This window comes from Epinephelus fuscoguttatus, linkage group LG5 (assembly GCF_011397635.1).
Source record: "Epinephelus fuscoguttatus linkage group LG5, E.fuscoguttatus.final_Chr_v1".
Taxonomy (NCBI): Eukaryota; Metazoa; Chordata; class Actinopteri; order Perciformes; family Serranidae; genus Epinephelus; species Epinephelus fuscoguttatus.
Window position 1 is genome coordinate 8,097,689 of NC_064756.1, and position 16,687 is coordinate 8,114,375.

General features: G+C 42.6%; 1 protein-coding gene across 1 annotated transcript in view; it reads left to right on the plus strand.

Annotated features, from left to right (window-relative positions):
* pik3cb (phosphatidylinositol-4,5-bisphosphate 3-kinase, catalytic subunit beta) overlaps positions 1-16,687 on the plus strand; it is a 69,492-nt gene that overhangs the window by 27,881 nt on the left and 24,924 nt on the right. The window contains exons 3-5 of the mRNA XM_049575477.1: positions 7,154-7,349; positions 9,609-9,837; positions 13,148-13,377. Of these exons, the coding sequence (XP_049431434.1) occupies positions 7,191-7,349; positions 9,609-9,837; positions 13,148-13,377 (618 nt within the window). The 5' untranslated portion in view covers positions 7,154-7,190. The remainder of the gene's footprint in view (positions 1-7,153; positions 7,350-9,608; positions 9,838-13,147; positions 13,378-16,687) is intronic.

A 16,687-nucleotide genomic window follows, 5' to 3' on the forward strand; every position in this document is an offset into this window, starting at 1 on the left:
ATTATTTTTCTGACAATAAAATCAAATCAAATAAACATACTTTTTGTGCATACAAGCCATACAAAGATATTTTATCTTTTTGGACTCAGCTGATTAGATTATATTGGCTTGGATAGATCACAGTAAACAGCATTAAAAATATCTCTTTTGGAGTAAGAATAACAGCTCAGCATGTGATTCAACGCTCATCAGCTTTTTATGAATGGCTCGGAGGGACTTTTGCTCCTGTTGTTGTTTGTCACTCATTTCCTGTCTACTGTCATTGCTTCCTGTCTGAGAAATGGGCATGTGCCACTGTGTCACTGGAAGCGGTTAGTAGGATGGAGCACTGTTAGCTGTCCGGATGTGGTTGCGTTCACACACACACAAACTGTACAAACACTGCAACACCCACACACACACACACACACACACACACACACACACACACACACGCGCGCCTTCACTCACACATACTCCCACCCAATCACTTCGTTCACACTTCCTCTCAGAGACAGTATGCACGGAGATAATTTGTTCTTCAGTGGCTGTGAGAATATTTTTACAGCGGATTTGGTTTCAAGACAACTTCCTCATTAAAAGTTCCGAGCACGACGCGCCTTTGTTTCCTGTTGGAAACAGCGCTAAGATGATGATTCGATTAGTAGCATCAGCTGAAACTGATCTCTGTGGAGGAACTGAAGCACTGAAGCAAGAAATAGTTGTAGGACGCAGCAAAGATGTGAAAATCAGTCATGCGAGAGGCTCAGAATTTCTCACAGTGGATTCACCTTGTATGCACTTGTAAACACCCTGCAGTCACTTTGTACAAATACATATTCACACACACAAACATGTCTAGTCACTGATGTGTCAGAGTTAAAATGACCGTCATACCTGAATGTGTGTTTACAGTCTTCAACCACCATCTACGTCCACTCCTAAATACAGTAAGTGTACAGTTACACACATGCTCCAGCCACAGTACACAGACACACACCCCAGCTGACTGCTTATCCACACACCACCCAGACAAACACACACTGTTGAGCTTAACAGCTTTCCTGTTAACCTACACACAGATGCCAACACTCACTAATATTCAGCCAGATTTTAACACACTGAGTATATTGTGCACAAGGCTACAAGCACTGTTCATTCATCTCCGCCGTGCTGACACATCACACTGTCCCAAGTAGAGGAGTTACCTGAGGTAGCCTCTGTGCTGTGGTTTTTACTAAACACTGATGAAAAGGAAAATATTGCTTTAATGAATGGAGCATGTGCGGTTACTGGGATAAATGTCAGTGTCTGGCCTTGATTCTTGTGAGTAAAGCATGTACTCCAAAGACTGTGAGGGTGCAGCACGGTAGCATCCAGCTTTGTTGTGTTTCAGCTGTGAACAGTTTGTTTCAGTCTGTTTCATTGCGGTCAGTGGCTGAAAGTGAAACAGGATACATGTATAGATTGATACAATGCAATATCATGTGATAATAGAAGTTAGACTGCAACTGTTTCTTTCATTTGACAATGGTTTAAAGCGATGTAGTTTCAGTTTTGGCGTCCTGGAGTGTTGAGGGAGTGAGTCCTAACACAAGGAAATGAGTTCGCATTTTAGCACCTATGGTTCCCATGTGTCAAAGTCAACAGGTTTTTGAATGGGTTTTTGGTTAGGTACCTGAAATAAGCTCTGTGGTTAACACAAGCGTCAGATATTTTCACGTGTGGTTCTACAAAATACATCAGCATAACCCCACTTTTGAACTTTGAAGGCTTTATGTTTCTTTAAAAACTTTGTTGCTAACAAGTGGCTAAATGAGAGTGCAGAACGTCATCACGCTGAACACTGCTTTACAGCCTTGTAATGGCAACAGTGAAGTAACCTGAACTAGGGCCATTAATCGGCCGATTATAGCCATTAGAGAATAATCAGCAATTGGCCAAAAGTTGGCTGATTGACACCGATGTTAACACTCATATTTTCATCACTATTAAAATGCAGGGAATATGGTGTTAAACCTACCTCTGTTAAAGTGGCAATAATAAGAACAACTCTGGTACTGTGAACATACATGTGAATGTCTTAATTCATATAGACTTTACATGATTATTTTATTTCCCAGAGGTTTACTGCCTTTTTGCACATCATATTTTTGATTTATTTTGTGTTCAAATTGTTCATATGGTGCTTATTCCACACAATTTCTGATAATAAAAGTATTTGAAAATAGTAAAATGTTCTTCCTTCAATTTTTATCTTTGTAACGAGTGTTTGAACTATATTTAAGCCATCAAAAGCAGGTATTTCGGGGGGGTTTAAATTGAAAAACATAAAAATTTAATCGGCTGATATATCGGTTATCAGATTTTTTTATTCCATAATATCGGAATCAGCATCGGCCCCAAAAAGTCCGTATTGGTCGGGCCCTAACCTTAACGTGGTGTAGTGTGTTTATAGCCTAATGTTAGCTTTTTACTTCTGGTGATTGCATTTATGCTTCAAAAAGTATGAAAAAAATTGCGTCGTGGCTTAGTGGATAGCAGGCGCCCCATGTACAAGGCTGTTGAGTCCAGCCTGTGGCCCTTTGCTGCATGTCATACCCTCTCTCTCTCCCTCCCCCTTTCACCCTTGGCTGTCCTGTCCAATAAAGGCAAAATGCCCAAAAAATTCCTTTACCAAAAAAAAAAAAAGAAAGAAATCCCTTTGGCTTTATTTTGAGGGACCACAGTGATGCTAACTTCCACAGTGCCCTGTTCAATGATCAATTAATCAGTATGAGTAATTTTTTAAGAAAAAAGTGTCCAATTTTTCTGATTCCAGATTCTTAAATGTGAATATTTTCTGGTTTGTTAACTCCTCTATAATGGTAAAACTGAATATATTTTAGGGTTGTGGACAAAACAAGACATTTAAGGATGTTATCTTGGGCTTTGGGAAACAATGATTGACATTTTGCACCATTTTCTGACATTTTATAGACCAAACAGCCAATCGATTAATCAAGAAAATAATCCACAGATTGATCAACAGTGAAAATAATCGTTGCTTGCAGCCGTGAGAAAAGTAACAAATCCTCAATGTAAAATGTAACCAGAGAATCTTTGGCACATGTTTTTCGTTAAATGACAATTAATCGAATTGAATAATTTCAACACAAATACACTGAAGAGTTTGGTTCTGAGAATCCAAAAAACAAATTTGTTTTTATACAGAAAGTTGAGCTGGACGGAGCCGTAGGAGCCTTCTCTCTTTTTAAAGAAACTTAAGCACACACCATCCCACCTACACCTGCACACATACTGACACACTCTCACTGTGCTCGCCCAGAGGTGGAAACGCTGACTCAGACAGTCTGAGTATTGCCTGTGTGTACGTCTCCATACTCATTTACAGGAGGACATTGTTTGTAGTGGGGAGGTGAAGAGGTTTTAGATCCTCTTTGTGAACTTTATTTTTAGCACAGTGTGGAAGAAGATGTGTCACAGGACCCTTAATCACCAGACATGACCTTTCATACACACACACACACACACACACACAGTATTTATGTTAGCCCTTCTTTTTTCAATCAGTCGCGCACAGAGACGCGTGGACACACACTCCATTGTGGAGAGCCTCACAGGCCTCTTACTGTCAGACAGAGGGAGCTTTAGAAAGAGATTGCTGAGTAACACCAGTGTTTAAATAACCATAAATGCATCTGGGCATGGAAGCCTTCACAACATGTCACTGTCGCTGGCTCAGAGGAACTACTTCCCTGACAAGCAGCGATTTGCCTCCTCTGTTTTATTGGAGCTTTGATTTTGTAGCTGTCTTGGCTGCAGTGTGTTTATATTGGACGTTATGTTGTTTTGTTCTTGTCTATTTTTGGAAGTAAATACCATTTTAACCAAACCAAACCAGTTTGCCTCTCAGGTATTCTTCATTCTAATCTGTCAGCTCTCCTTTGATTCACCGACACACCCCTTTCAAGTGCATTTACAGATAGTTAATCAGACACAGAGATTCAAAGATGTGAACTGATGCCAGCTTTCATCCCAGGCAGCTGTATTTGAGTTTATGAAAGGAAAGAGGCGAGGGCGCATTTGGAACAAGAAATGAACCTCCTCCATGACGAAAATTTAGACTCAAAATTGCAATTAAAGCATTGAATTACAGTTGTTTCTCTACTTGTTACATAAACACAAGATCTGCCTTCGTTTGCACAGAAAACAGGCAAAGCACATTTATGCGGGGTCATATTTCTGCAAATTCAAACACAAATAGTCATCAAAGTGCTCCCGGGAGCTATGGACTGGAGGCTCCATACTGGTACGATGTTTACTCGTGCTAATGCTGGCTAACTGGACGGATCCCTTCAGGCTCTTGTGTTTGTTGTCACATGAAACACTCTCTTTCTCCCTGATCTTGCAAACCCACTTGTTCTCTTCTGATCCACCCGCTGAAACCTGACCTTGCAGCAGACCTCTGGCTGTCTGCCACCACATCCTCAATAACCCTGCTCACCTGTGTATACTATACCCTGTGTGTGTGTGTGTGTGTGTGTGTGTGTGCGCGAAAGAGAGAGGTAGAGACAGAGGCCGAGTGTGTCGGCATCGCAGCAGGATGAAACACTGCTCAAGCTGTCTGGTGTGAAAACGTCAGCCATATTTAATGAGACAAGTGTTTATGTGCAGATGGACTTGATCATCCATCACAGAGTGCCAGTGTTGTCAATGCGTCAGACAGACACGCTGCGTGTCATGTTACTTTTCATGTGTGTAACCGTGCACCTTTGTGACATTTCAAGCCCGCCATCGTCTGTCCTCTGACTGGTTCCTTGTGTTGTTTTTATGTATTGTGTCTCTGTGTCCTGAAGTTCAGCATTGTCTGTCTGTATGTAGAAGTTTTTTATTCATTCCTGTGTAGTGTAATATGTTGTGTAACTGATTAGGCCTGCGTCAGAACTGCAAAGTCCCTTTAACAGATGTTCAAACTGTTTGAACAGCGCACAGAAACACACACACAGAAACACACACGCACAAGATTGTTTCCATTTGCATGGCTGATAATGTTAAGTGTCTGGGATCGTGGCTCCAAATGCACAGCAGATATTGCAGCGTCCTCGGGCACGTGGCATAACAGCGGCTCATCTGCTGGTTGCTCGGGCACTTAACTTAGAGGGGAAAGACCATTAGAGGCAATCAGGGCTGTCAGTTTTAATGGGCGGATCGAGACGAAATGGAGATGGACCCACGGCCTAGTGGAAGAGTTAATGTACTAGGCCACTTGAGGACTAGGGAATGAGAAAAAAAAGGCAGGTGGAAGTGGTGTGACGGTACAGCTGTGGTTGAGGCACGAGCCCAAATGGAAACCAGGCTGTGGGCTGTTTTATACCAGCAGCTGGGAAGCCACTTACTGCAGCTCAGTGGAGCTCCCTGCACTTAACATGCATGTGTTTATGTGTCCCAGTGTGTGCGCTTGTTATTTGTCCTTGAAATGCATATTAACGCTGATACATTGCATGCACTGAATTTTGAGTCTTCTGCATGTCTCTTTTGGCAGACAGAAATAGCCTTTCTCAGCGAGTGCTGTTGAGCACATACAGAGGAACTGTAGCGGGCCAACCCCCTCCTGCCTTACTTGATAATTACCTTAGCAGCAGCCGCTCTATGTTTTGTGTGTGTGTGTGTGTGTTAGGGACAGTGTACATGGTGCGTATGTATTTATGTGCACTTTTATGCATGCATTATCCATCTATAAGTGTGAGTGTTTTCTTTGTGTGTGAGTGTTCTCTGCCAGGGGGACCAGATTGTCCGATGAGGGGAGAGCAGGCTGACCTTTTGTTCTGTTTGCTTAGTGGGCATTCCTCTGAGCACTGGCCCTCGCCCAAGTTAAAGCCACTGGCCTCCTACCAGACTCAGCACAGGGCTGCCCCCACAGGGACACTGTGACACTGAATCATTTGCGCCTGTCAACTTGCTGTTAATGAAAAAGTTAATAGATACGAGCCCGGATGTGGGTGGAAAAAAAAAAAAGAAAAAGATCAGCACAGTGGTGGTTTGATCACTGGACTGTGACTGACAGCAGCGGCCAAGCATCACAAGATGAACAGTGTTTTTGAGCTTGAAAAGCCTTTAAAAATGTTTGCTACTTGCTTCAAACTATTTGTATTTTTTGAATTGATGTGATCTGGATTTGACATCTTGTAAGCTCCGTGACTTAAACTCACAGCTATCTTAAGTGTTTAAACCACACTCCTATCAGTCCAAACAACTGAGTTTGCTTTGAGGAACAGCCTAATGGCTTTCAGGAATACCACCCTGAGCTGTTTCCAGGGAAGTGTTATCATAACGTGTTTGTCTCTAGGCTGTTTATTGTGAATTATGATATCATTTTCTAACTGATGCTTTCTGTTTGTTCTGAAATTGATATGTTGTCAGTTGTGTAACCCCACCTAACAGTCTCCGCTGGCACAAAGTTTTTAAAGGCTGGTTTGTCCTTATCCCAGAACTCTTTAATCATAAGAATCACGAATAAATCTCAGTAGATGGGAAATAAATATTTTTTCAAAACTAACTTCACTCACAAAATGACTATTTGTATACAAATTTCCCTCCACTTGTTACCTTGAATTTGTGACGAAGACTTTGTTTTTCTCACATCCCTCCACAGTGAACGAACAATCCAAAAAATGCAAACAATCTTCATGATGTGAAGTAAGCGGAAACAGCGTTAAACAACAGCAAAACTATATCAGAACATCCTTTTACAAACTCCAGCCGTAAAATCTCAAAAGTCTCATTTGTCCAGTCATGTGCTCAGTGTGCTCAGGAATGCTGCTCGTAGGCAGAAGTGTTTTATAGTGTGACATTTTAGGAAAATTTGGGAGGTGCTGAGCACACGACTGGAGAAATGAGATTCAAATTATACTGCACGAGTTGTGTGAAAGCTGGTAAATGGATGTTTTGATGTAGTTTTGCTGTTAAACGCGGCCCCCAATGACTTGAATTCATGAAGAATGTTCGCCTTTTTTTGGATTCTCCGTTCACTATAGAGGCATTGAGAGTAACAAAGCTGTCTTGACAAATTTAAGGTAACATGCAGTGAGTGATTTCGCGGTTGAAGTTTTCCTCTAAAACTGTAAATCTGAGTCTAAAATGTGTGGTTTGTTTCTCTCCTCTCTCCCTCCAGGTCCTTATGGTTGAGGTGGCGTGTGGTGCCCCTTGCCATGCCTCCTGCCATGACAGACCTCCTGGACATATGGGCGGCCCACTCGCCCCTGGCCGGCCACGCTCTGGACCAGATCACTGTGGACTTTCTGCTGCCCACTGGTATCTACATCCAGATGGACGTTCCACGCGAGGCCACCATTCAGCACATCAAACTGGTGAGCGGTACTACTAGGCTGGGTGACATCAGCCATATGTTGCTACAGATAATTAATAGACTCTAATGAAATCAACATTCGACACACTTCATAGAGATTAAAATTAAAATTGTGTATCCTGGCGTTATGTTATTGTCCTCACATGCCTCTTGGCCTATTGTTTAATTGACTAATAAAGGACAAACACAATCTGCAGCCCACACAGATATTTACAAGTACACACACACACATAGTCACACAGCTGGTCACTTAGACATTATCTAATACCTGTTTTGACAGAGGCGGCTGTTGCGGCTGGCTGGGTGTTTTTCGTTTGCAAGTAGCGATTACTCTCAGCATGCAAATAGCTCCTGACACAGTTTGTTTAGTGGAGCAGAGGTCAGAAGTCACAGACTCGATGGGTCTTTGAGAAGTTGTGAAGGAAATGACTTACCGTGTTTGTAAAGTATGTAAAAGTTTGTGTTTGTGTGTGAAGGTGTCTGAAATGATCATCTTACTGTGTATGTGTCGGGGTAATGGCCCCCGCTGTGATGTGGCGTGACTTAGGTATTGATTTCAACTACACAAAGTGGCCAGAAAAATGGAAACACCTGTGTGATGCAAGGCAGTGAAATACTATAGCCCTGCAGTAACTACTTAACATGAGACTGAACGTTTTGGTGGTGTTTTTCTTTTAATGCAGTGTATTGAAAGTTGTTTTTATTACAATTTACATTATGATATAATGTATTTCATCACAACAGCCTCAAAAACTTTGAGTTGAATCAGTTAAAATGATTAAAAATGATGTTAGTCAGTCTACAGTGTTATCTTGGCCGGCGTTTAGCATTCCTTTATGTTTCGATTGATGTAAGAAAACATGAGCTGCATTGATACACGGCCGCAAACATGTTTTCTCCAGACAGGCACTGTTAAATAAAGCCTGCGGAGGTTGTTCTGAATAGCAAAGAAACAAGTCAGTCAGTGTGTGTGTGTGTGTGTGTGTGTACATAACGTCTGCCTGACATTTTCTAGAAATCACTTCTGGCTTCATCAGCCCCGTAACGTGACCATAGATACAGACTGATTTCACTTTGTCTGACATTCCAAGAAACCGTACGATGAGGGAGATTTCTGGCCACGTCCAGGCCTTTAAGTTAGTCGGACTAAATGTATGTATGCATAAAGGCATAAAAGACATCTGTTGGCGCTCATGTGAGGGATTTTCACTCCCTGAGGGAAGCATGTACAGAATCAGTGAAAGCTCTGACAAATTATCTAACAGTGACGCAGGGAAGGAGGAGAGGACAGGAAGAGGAGAGTCCTTTGAGGCTGTTCTCATGAATGAAAGAAGGGGACAGATGTGAGGAGGCCAGGAGGCGTATGCAGGCAGACAGCTTAATACCAAACTCCTTATCAGTTATCGAGAAGCCAAGAGGCTTATGAAGGACTGTGTTTCATTCATAGTGATAAAGACAAGATCAGATTTCCTAGAAAATAGACTATTAAAAAACGTTTTGTGGAGCTGGCAGTTATCATCGGAAAATCTCCATTCTCCGTTTATAACAACCTAAGACTGCTGTTTGAAAAACTGTCACTAATGTCGTGGCGATTATTATCTAAATCAGGTTAATTAATTTGTAAGAACACCTAATAATCAAATTCCATATGCATTTTGCATGTGGTTTGATGAGAGTTGTGTTCAACGTGACATAAAATCACGAGTGTTCCTGGAGAAGAAAATATTTGTTGGGAGGGCAAATGTGTCCTGTTCCAGTGTGCTACAGCAGAGCTCCATAACCTCAGACAAACACTCTGAACCTGACACTCAACCCTGTGATCATGCTGTGGCTGCACAGGGACGTGAATCATGCCAGGATTGGCTAGTGGCACCTATTATTCACATCCTGATTGGCTGTGTCATGTTGCCGTGAGTCATGTTTGTTCCTGATCATGAAACATACACTCATGTCAATATATTACATCATTATGCTGTGTTGTTCTTATTAGCTTTGAGGCATTGGTTAAAAATTAATTAGTTTTACTGCTCAGCGTGTTCATGGTTTAACTATTTCATGGGCGAAGAAGATGCTATACGCTTTGCTAAATCATCATCTCATATATGCATGGCCATCAAGCCAAAACCAAGAGTTCTGTGTATTCCAGTTAATCTAAGTAGGCTTTTTTTCATTTAGATTAATGGAGACAGTAAAAAAACTCCCTGTGGCTTTTTAGTGCAGACGCACTTAAGTGAAACCCCAATTTTCTTCTACCTCCCAGCTCTTATGGAAGCAGGCTCAGTCGTTCCCACTGTTTCCCTCCCTGGGCGAGATGGAGAGCCACATGTTCGAGTGTGTCAACCAGGCAGCGGTGCACGAAGAACTGGAAGATGAAACCCGCAGGCTGTGCGACGTTCGCCCTTTCCTGCCAGTCCTCAAGCTGGTGACGCGCAACTGCGGCCGAGCAGAGCGCCTGCTGGACTCTAAAATCGGCGTGCTCATTGGCAAGGGTAAGACGGTGACACTTGTGAGACTTAACCTCGATTTAAAGTGGCAGATTATCATACAAGCTCTCACACACATCACTCCCTCCTTCCCTCACTGATTGATTCATGCACTGTCCCTGTTTGACATTCACAATAAAGAAAGGCACTTAAGAGTTGGTAAGTGGGACAGTAAATCTTTCCCCACACACACACACACACCAGGCCATAAGCACCCCCCTCTCAGCTACTCAGCACATTCACCGCAGACATCAGACCTGAGGCCCATCTGCAGCTGGCTCCTATCAGTGGCCCCTGGTGTCTGATGGAGAAGTGTGAGGATTGACTGGACGTGTTCCTGACATGTCTTCCATCACCTGTCTCTTTGTGTTATCTCTGGTGAAGATTAGGGCTTTTAGGGGAGGAGAGGGGATCGATGAGTACTGTAGAGAGGCCCGGTACTTTAAGGTGACTGAACATTTTTTGAAACTAACAACAAATATTTATACACACATAGAGTCAGAGATTTTTCTGCAAATTTCCAGAAAATTTCCAAAGGACGTTAAGCTTGGAGATTTTAGGAATTCTTCACAATGTCAGTATAAAATTCATACCTTTTTTTAGTGAACGTATTTTTGGGAACAATACACACAAAGCAATACTCGGTCTTCTGTCATGTTTTGGTGAAAATTGAACCGTAGCAATGCACTCAGCAGAACACTCTCTCAGCACATGAACAGATAATTTCCCAGCATCCCATCCAATAGTAATTTAGTATAAATAAACCCCTCAGCATGCACAGTGCATTCTGACATCACGTGTTTGCTTTGGTGCATTGGTAAACAACAAACACAGTAAGAGAAGTTTTTGTTAATCTATTTCCATTTATTCTTTATTGTAAAATGTCAATTTTAAAAGAGTTCTTCCCTTTAAACCAAGGGTGTCAAACTCATTTTACTTTATGGGCCACATACAGCCCAGTTTGATCTTAGATGGGCCGGATCCACCTAAGATCTAAGATCATGGACACAGTACTATAAGTTCTCATATTTCTTGTTCTCGTAACACATAGTTGCCTAAACCTGGCACCTCTTAGGGCGCATTCACACCAGGATAGTCCGGGGGACTCGGTTCAGTTGGGTGGGGAATGCCAAAAAATGTCACACCTTCATTTGCTTCAGTTCACTATCACAGGGCACTTTTTAAAGCGGACCAAACCGCCTGGACAGCGTCACACAGTTACAACAGCTGCTCATTTGGGGGTGGTGTTGCCTGATACGACCACTGACCAGCAAGAAAAAAAAGCATGAGGAAGAAGAAAACCCGGCTCATTGATTGGCCACAAGCAACTGCAATATATAGTCCTCTGACCATATATCAATAAGCACCTGCACCTCCTCACTACATTTTTCTACCCAGAATGTACTGCGCTCTATGTCACTTCCTCTCTTTGGTTCACTACCTCTCTTTGGTCCGCTGGATAGTCTGTTTGCATTTCCAACTGTAAGCGAACCGCGCCAGGTTTCACTTACAAGTGAACCAAGACCCCCAGTTTTGAAGTGGACCAGGGTTCCCTTGTTTGGTCTGCACCAGAGTTCGAATGAGCGTTCACACCACACCAAAAGAACTGAACTATCCGTGGAAGCGGACCAGGGTTTGTTTAAAGCGGACCAAGTAGCGCCAGTGTGAATGCATCCTCAGTCTGGTCATCTAGTGGGCTGGATTGGACCCTTTGGCGGGCCCACTCTGGTCCATGGGCCATATGTTTGAAACCCCTGCTTTAAACCATAGTTTGCACACAGCTCACACCATCAACAAATTTTCAAAGTGCCTTTCCCCATGAAATAACTTGCAAGCCTGCCAACTCAACACATTGCACATTTTGCATCGTATGTGTTTGATAAATTAATGTATTACTTAAATTAATGGATTATGTCCACGTAGGACATAGGAAGTAAATCCTGAACAAGTACTCCCTTTATTTCTATTTTATTCCCATAGTTTTTGTCAATTCTTCCTTGAATCTCACTAGAATTTTGCAACCTAATTCATGCATAAGAGGAAAAAAGACATTCTTGACACAAAAGATGTTAAGTTAGCCTTGTATATCAATATCATTTATCCCAGCAGTACAGAAGCTATTATTGTGGCAACAATAAGTTGATCGATAGAAATATTTGTTGGTTCCATCTTTTGTGACCGTTTGTCTCTTTTTTTGTCTCTAGACTGTTGGTCAAATTAAAAAAAAGCAGTGCAATATATCTCCTCAGGCTGTGGGAAATTATAACGAGCATTTTTCACTTGTCTGACATTTTAAAGACAAAGTGATTCATTGATTAATTAAGAAAATAATTGCAGGTTAATCAGTCATGAAAATGATTGTTTGTTTGCAGCCCTACTTGCTTTTTTAATGTAGTCCCACAGTGACACACAGACACACACACAAACACACACATTCAGCCCTCTTCTGACTGAGATATCCAGGATTATGGAAGTCCTTAGCTCACAACAGACCTCCTCGGAGGAAGAAAGGCATAAGCGGGAGAGAAGGGGTTCTGAGTCTAATTGAAGGAGACTTAGACGATATTGATATTCTCCCCTCCTGGCTCCACTTTGGTCTGACATGATCTTTTAAAGGCTTTTGTCAGAGTAAAGTGGTGTTTTCAAAAGGAACCCCACAGGCACGTCTGGATAGTCCCCCACACACACACACTCGCACACACACACCTAAAGTCATGCAGAGCACAGTAACAAACTATTACACACTCACATGCCCAACCATGTTTTTTTCCTTTCCTCTCCAGAAACACAGTCACACGAAGCAGCTTGCACACTCACACAAAGCAGCTAATGTGGTCCAGAGCCCTTCTTTGAATGCTGAGGGTCATATGAATGTTAAATGGCTTGAAATGTCAACATGTTGTTTTCATTACCAAGGGAGTATTGTGCAGGAGTCTTTTATAAAATAAGGAGACAAAAGCTCTACAGGGAGCCGAGAGATGAATATGATCAGACAAACAGTAGTTTATGCCTCGGGGGATTTTTTAACGTGTGAATATTCGGAGTCTCTGCTTTAATCCCACGAGAGAGTGCTGCTTGTAATTCCTTTTACACATTCAGCACCACAAGGTGCACACGTCTGGCATCAAGTGTTGCACAGGTGTTTGTGCATTTTTAATGTCCACTAAAGCCATTCAGTCATGTTACCCTGCAATATACAGCTTCCTACTTGACAGCTCTTTGAACTTCACAGGCTTCATGTTCATGTAATGTAATCTGTCCACTGGTGTTAACTCCTAACATATCCTACTTTATATCCTTTCCGCACCACCACCAGGTCTCCATGAACTCGATGCCATAAATGACCAGGAGGTGAAGGACTTTCGCGGCAAGATGTTTCGTCTCAGTGAAGAGAGGATGCAGCGAGTCCAGATGATGACGTGCACAGAGTGGCTGCAGGCCTGCTTCTCCCCACAGCTGGAGCCCGCTGCAGGGACGGCCATCACCGATGGGGTCAACGACCGGCCAGCCGATCTGAAAGTCATCATCCACTTTGACCAGTCCCAGGTGAGAGTCTGTAGTCCAGCGCTGGACATGCTGAAAATGTTTAGCAGTGTATTTGTGAGTTTTTTTAAGGGCATAGATTAAGAGTCTTCTTCAAAAACAAATAGACTTTTTGGTAATGTAAGGTGCAAACTACGCACAAAAAAACAGTCCTTGTCTGTAAACACGGTCACCAGCATTACATCCCAGTGTATTGTGTCCACATAGTTTTTTTATTACATTTTGTACCATAATTAATTCACCAGCTGGTAAAGGTTACAAAGTTACCATTGATGACTATTCAAACACAAACTCCATATTTGTTTTCAGTGAAACCAGTAGCGAGTACGTTAAGCCATTTCTTCCCCTTAAATTGTATCATTAATTTCTCCTTGATTCCATTCAAAGTGAAGTTTGCACAAATATCCTACATTAGAAAATCCCCCAAAACAAATTTTCATGAAACATTTTATTGAAGCTCAAGCTCCTTTTACACTGCCAGATTTTAAGTGAATGTTGGGCCGTTTTGCCGGCAAGCTGTGAGCGTTTAGACACACAGAGCCGGATTGACGAGTTGATCTGAGGTGCCCAATTTTCCGCCTCGTAGGGTAGACATATTGGCGGAATCTTTTTGGTTTAAAAAGAACGAGGTGCCCTTCCGCCAAGGGAGGGGCTGTTGAAGACTTGTGGGAGGAGCTGTTGATGACGCCACATGTGCGACCCACTGGCGGTGGATAAACAGGAAACAGCTGATAGCAGGAATGAGCAGCTAGTAGCAAGAGGGAAACGCAAACCTGAAAGACACTGTAAAGATGAGCAACTGGGGAGACAAGGAATTGCGCACCCTCCTTGTCCTCGCAAACGAAGAGGCCATTAACCGTCAGATGACGGGGACGGTGAAGAACGGGCCAACTTATGAGAGAATCGCTGAAGGACTGACCAGCCGCGGCTTCCCTCCTACGTGACTGTTTACGTCACACGCTGAGCTACACGTTTTGTTACTTGCTCACGCCCCCCATTGCCCCGAAAAAGGCGCATTCTGTATAAACAAAAGTAGGTAGGCGACATTTTGCTGCACTCCCTGATTTTGTTTTTATACTGCCAGTGCTGAAAGAAGAGTGATTGGGCTTTCCTGCAATTTTGCACAATTCCTGTTTAAAAAGGGCTTCAGTCTTCACTGATGATAAAAATCTAGCCGCAAACTTGCCTCTCTTTTTAGTTGTAACAGCCTTTCAGGTTATCAGATCTACTGAACACATACACCCAATCTTGGAAAGACATTCAATGCAACTGACCCCAGAATGGGTACCATGTAGTGCACTGGCATCGCCATCTAAAAATGTATTGGTCTATTATGTTGGTACTACAGAGTATCAATTGACGTTAACACCATCAGCGCCAAATTCTAGCACCTAAAAGTGTATGTGGGTCTGGACACCGGGTTTAGACAAGAGGCGGGAGTGCCGCGAAGCACCCCAGAGCCTGGAGGTCAGCAACGATGCTCCGCAGAGTCACTGGGTTCATCTTCAGACTATAGGAAGAGCCCTGAAGCTGGGAAGCAGCCACTGAGCTCTGTGGTTGCTCTACTGACTTCTCAGCAAGCTAAAATTATTACTGCAGCGCCAGTGTGCCGCGATAGGTTCGGTGTCTGGTCTTTTTTTTTTTCTTTTCTACATTATTTTAGTAGCAGCTCAGTATATCACTGCTAGATAAGCACACACACACACACACACACACACACAGGCAGACAGAGACAGAAGATTAGCTTTTTGTGCTTATAAAAGAGCAGAGGAGCAGACTTGCTTTTTAGTCGACTGCATCACCCCCGCAGCTTGTTCAAAAATTACATTTTTGTTGTTACGGAGAAGGTTAAGTACAGGATAAAAGCACTGTTGGCAACTGGTGATGATTTACAGGTCCTGATATCAATATCAGTTCAACTGTGAATAGTACCCAACCCTAATCCTGCCTGTTTCAGACATGCAGGACGATTGCTTGACCTAGAAACTTGCCGAAGGCTCTTCCTGTCCTTTTAGGAGGAGACACAGGAGTGTTTCTCTCTTTTCAATTCTTGATTTTTACATGGATTGCAGCGATGATAGGAAGATCATTGAGTCCGAAACATTTTAATTTAATGGTACATGAATATAAGATATAAATATAGACCTTAGACCTTCTCTAAAGGCTCAGGGTTATTTAAGGTTATATCTGCTTGCCCAACAGAACATTGTACAAACACAATACACTCTTTAAAATGAATTAATTAGACATAATGGGTCCCTTTTATGTTTAATGATGTTAAGTTTTATCGTACGGTAAGTGGCACTCAGGAGGGATACTTCTTGGTAGAAAGCTGGCAGTTACTGAGAATGATGGCTAATTTGTGTTTGTCTTTATTCATTTTAGTCATCATTTTTCCTAATGGAACTAGAGGAGACCAAAAACAAAAATCCACTGATGAGCCCATTAGCCGAACCCATAACATGCTGCCTGTACAACAACTCAGCATACATAATGAACTCAGAATAACAGTGTGACTTGCTGCACCACTACAGCACACAAAACCACCTTGTTTGAGTAGCAGAAGTAGCCATGTGACTCCACCAGCACAGGCACATGCACTGGAGCTCAGCCCCTTTCCCTGCTTGCAGTTGGCAGCTCCACAACAGTCGTGTGACTGGAGCCCAACTAGCAAGTCATGTGACAACACTAAGTGGGTCAAAACCATCAGCGAAATTATGCCATCCTCCCGGACACACGCACACATTAGCATGGCAGCTCAGGGGACCCGAGCGCTGATTAAAATGAACCTCACTTCTTTCTCTGCGTCTCTGAACTCTCTGTCTCCTGCCATCCGTCTTTGTCTTTCCCTTCGCTTCTGTTGTAGAAATAATGTTATCTAATTATGAAACAGATGGTCGTGTCCCTTCAGTCTTGTGTACATCAGCTTTGATCAACATCACATACACAAAGATGGGCCATCTGTGCCACTGCGCTCAGGTGGACACTGGCAGGAAGTCTTATTTGGGCAGTCAGACACAATAAGCCACATTACAGACAGGAAGTGCGCTGGTGTGGTTTATTGTTCTAAGGTGAATATGAGCAAGGTTCAGTGTGAGCCCTGCTTTTAGTGATGTAATTAAGATAATGTAATTCAATATTTAACTCCAGTCTACTTCTCTTAATCCCTCACTGCGTTAGCATCCAAATCTTATCAAACTTCAGCCTCTAAATAATGTCCAAAAAGTCACTAAGCCATTTTTTGTTGTTAATTATTAAAAGGTGACATTTTTATTGAACCTCCAGGAAATTATAATTCCATCATCAGGTATCA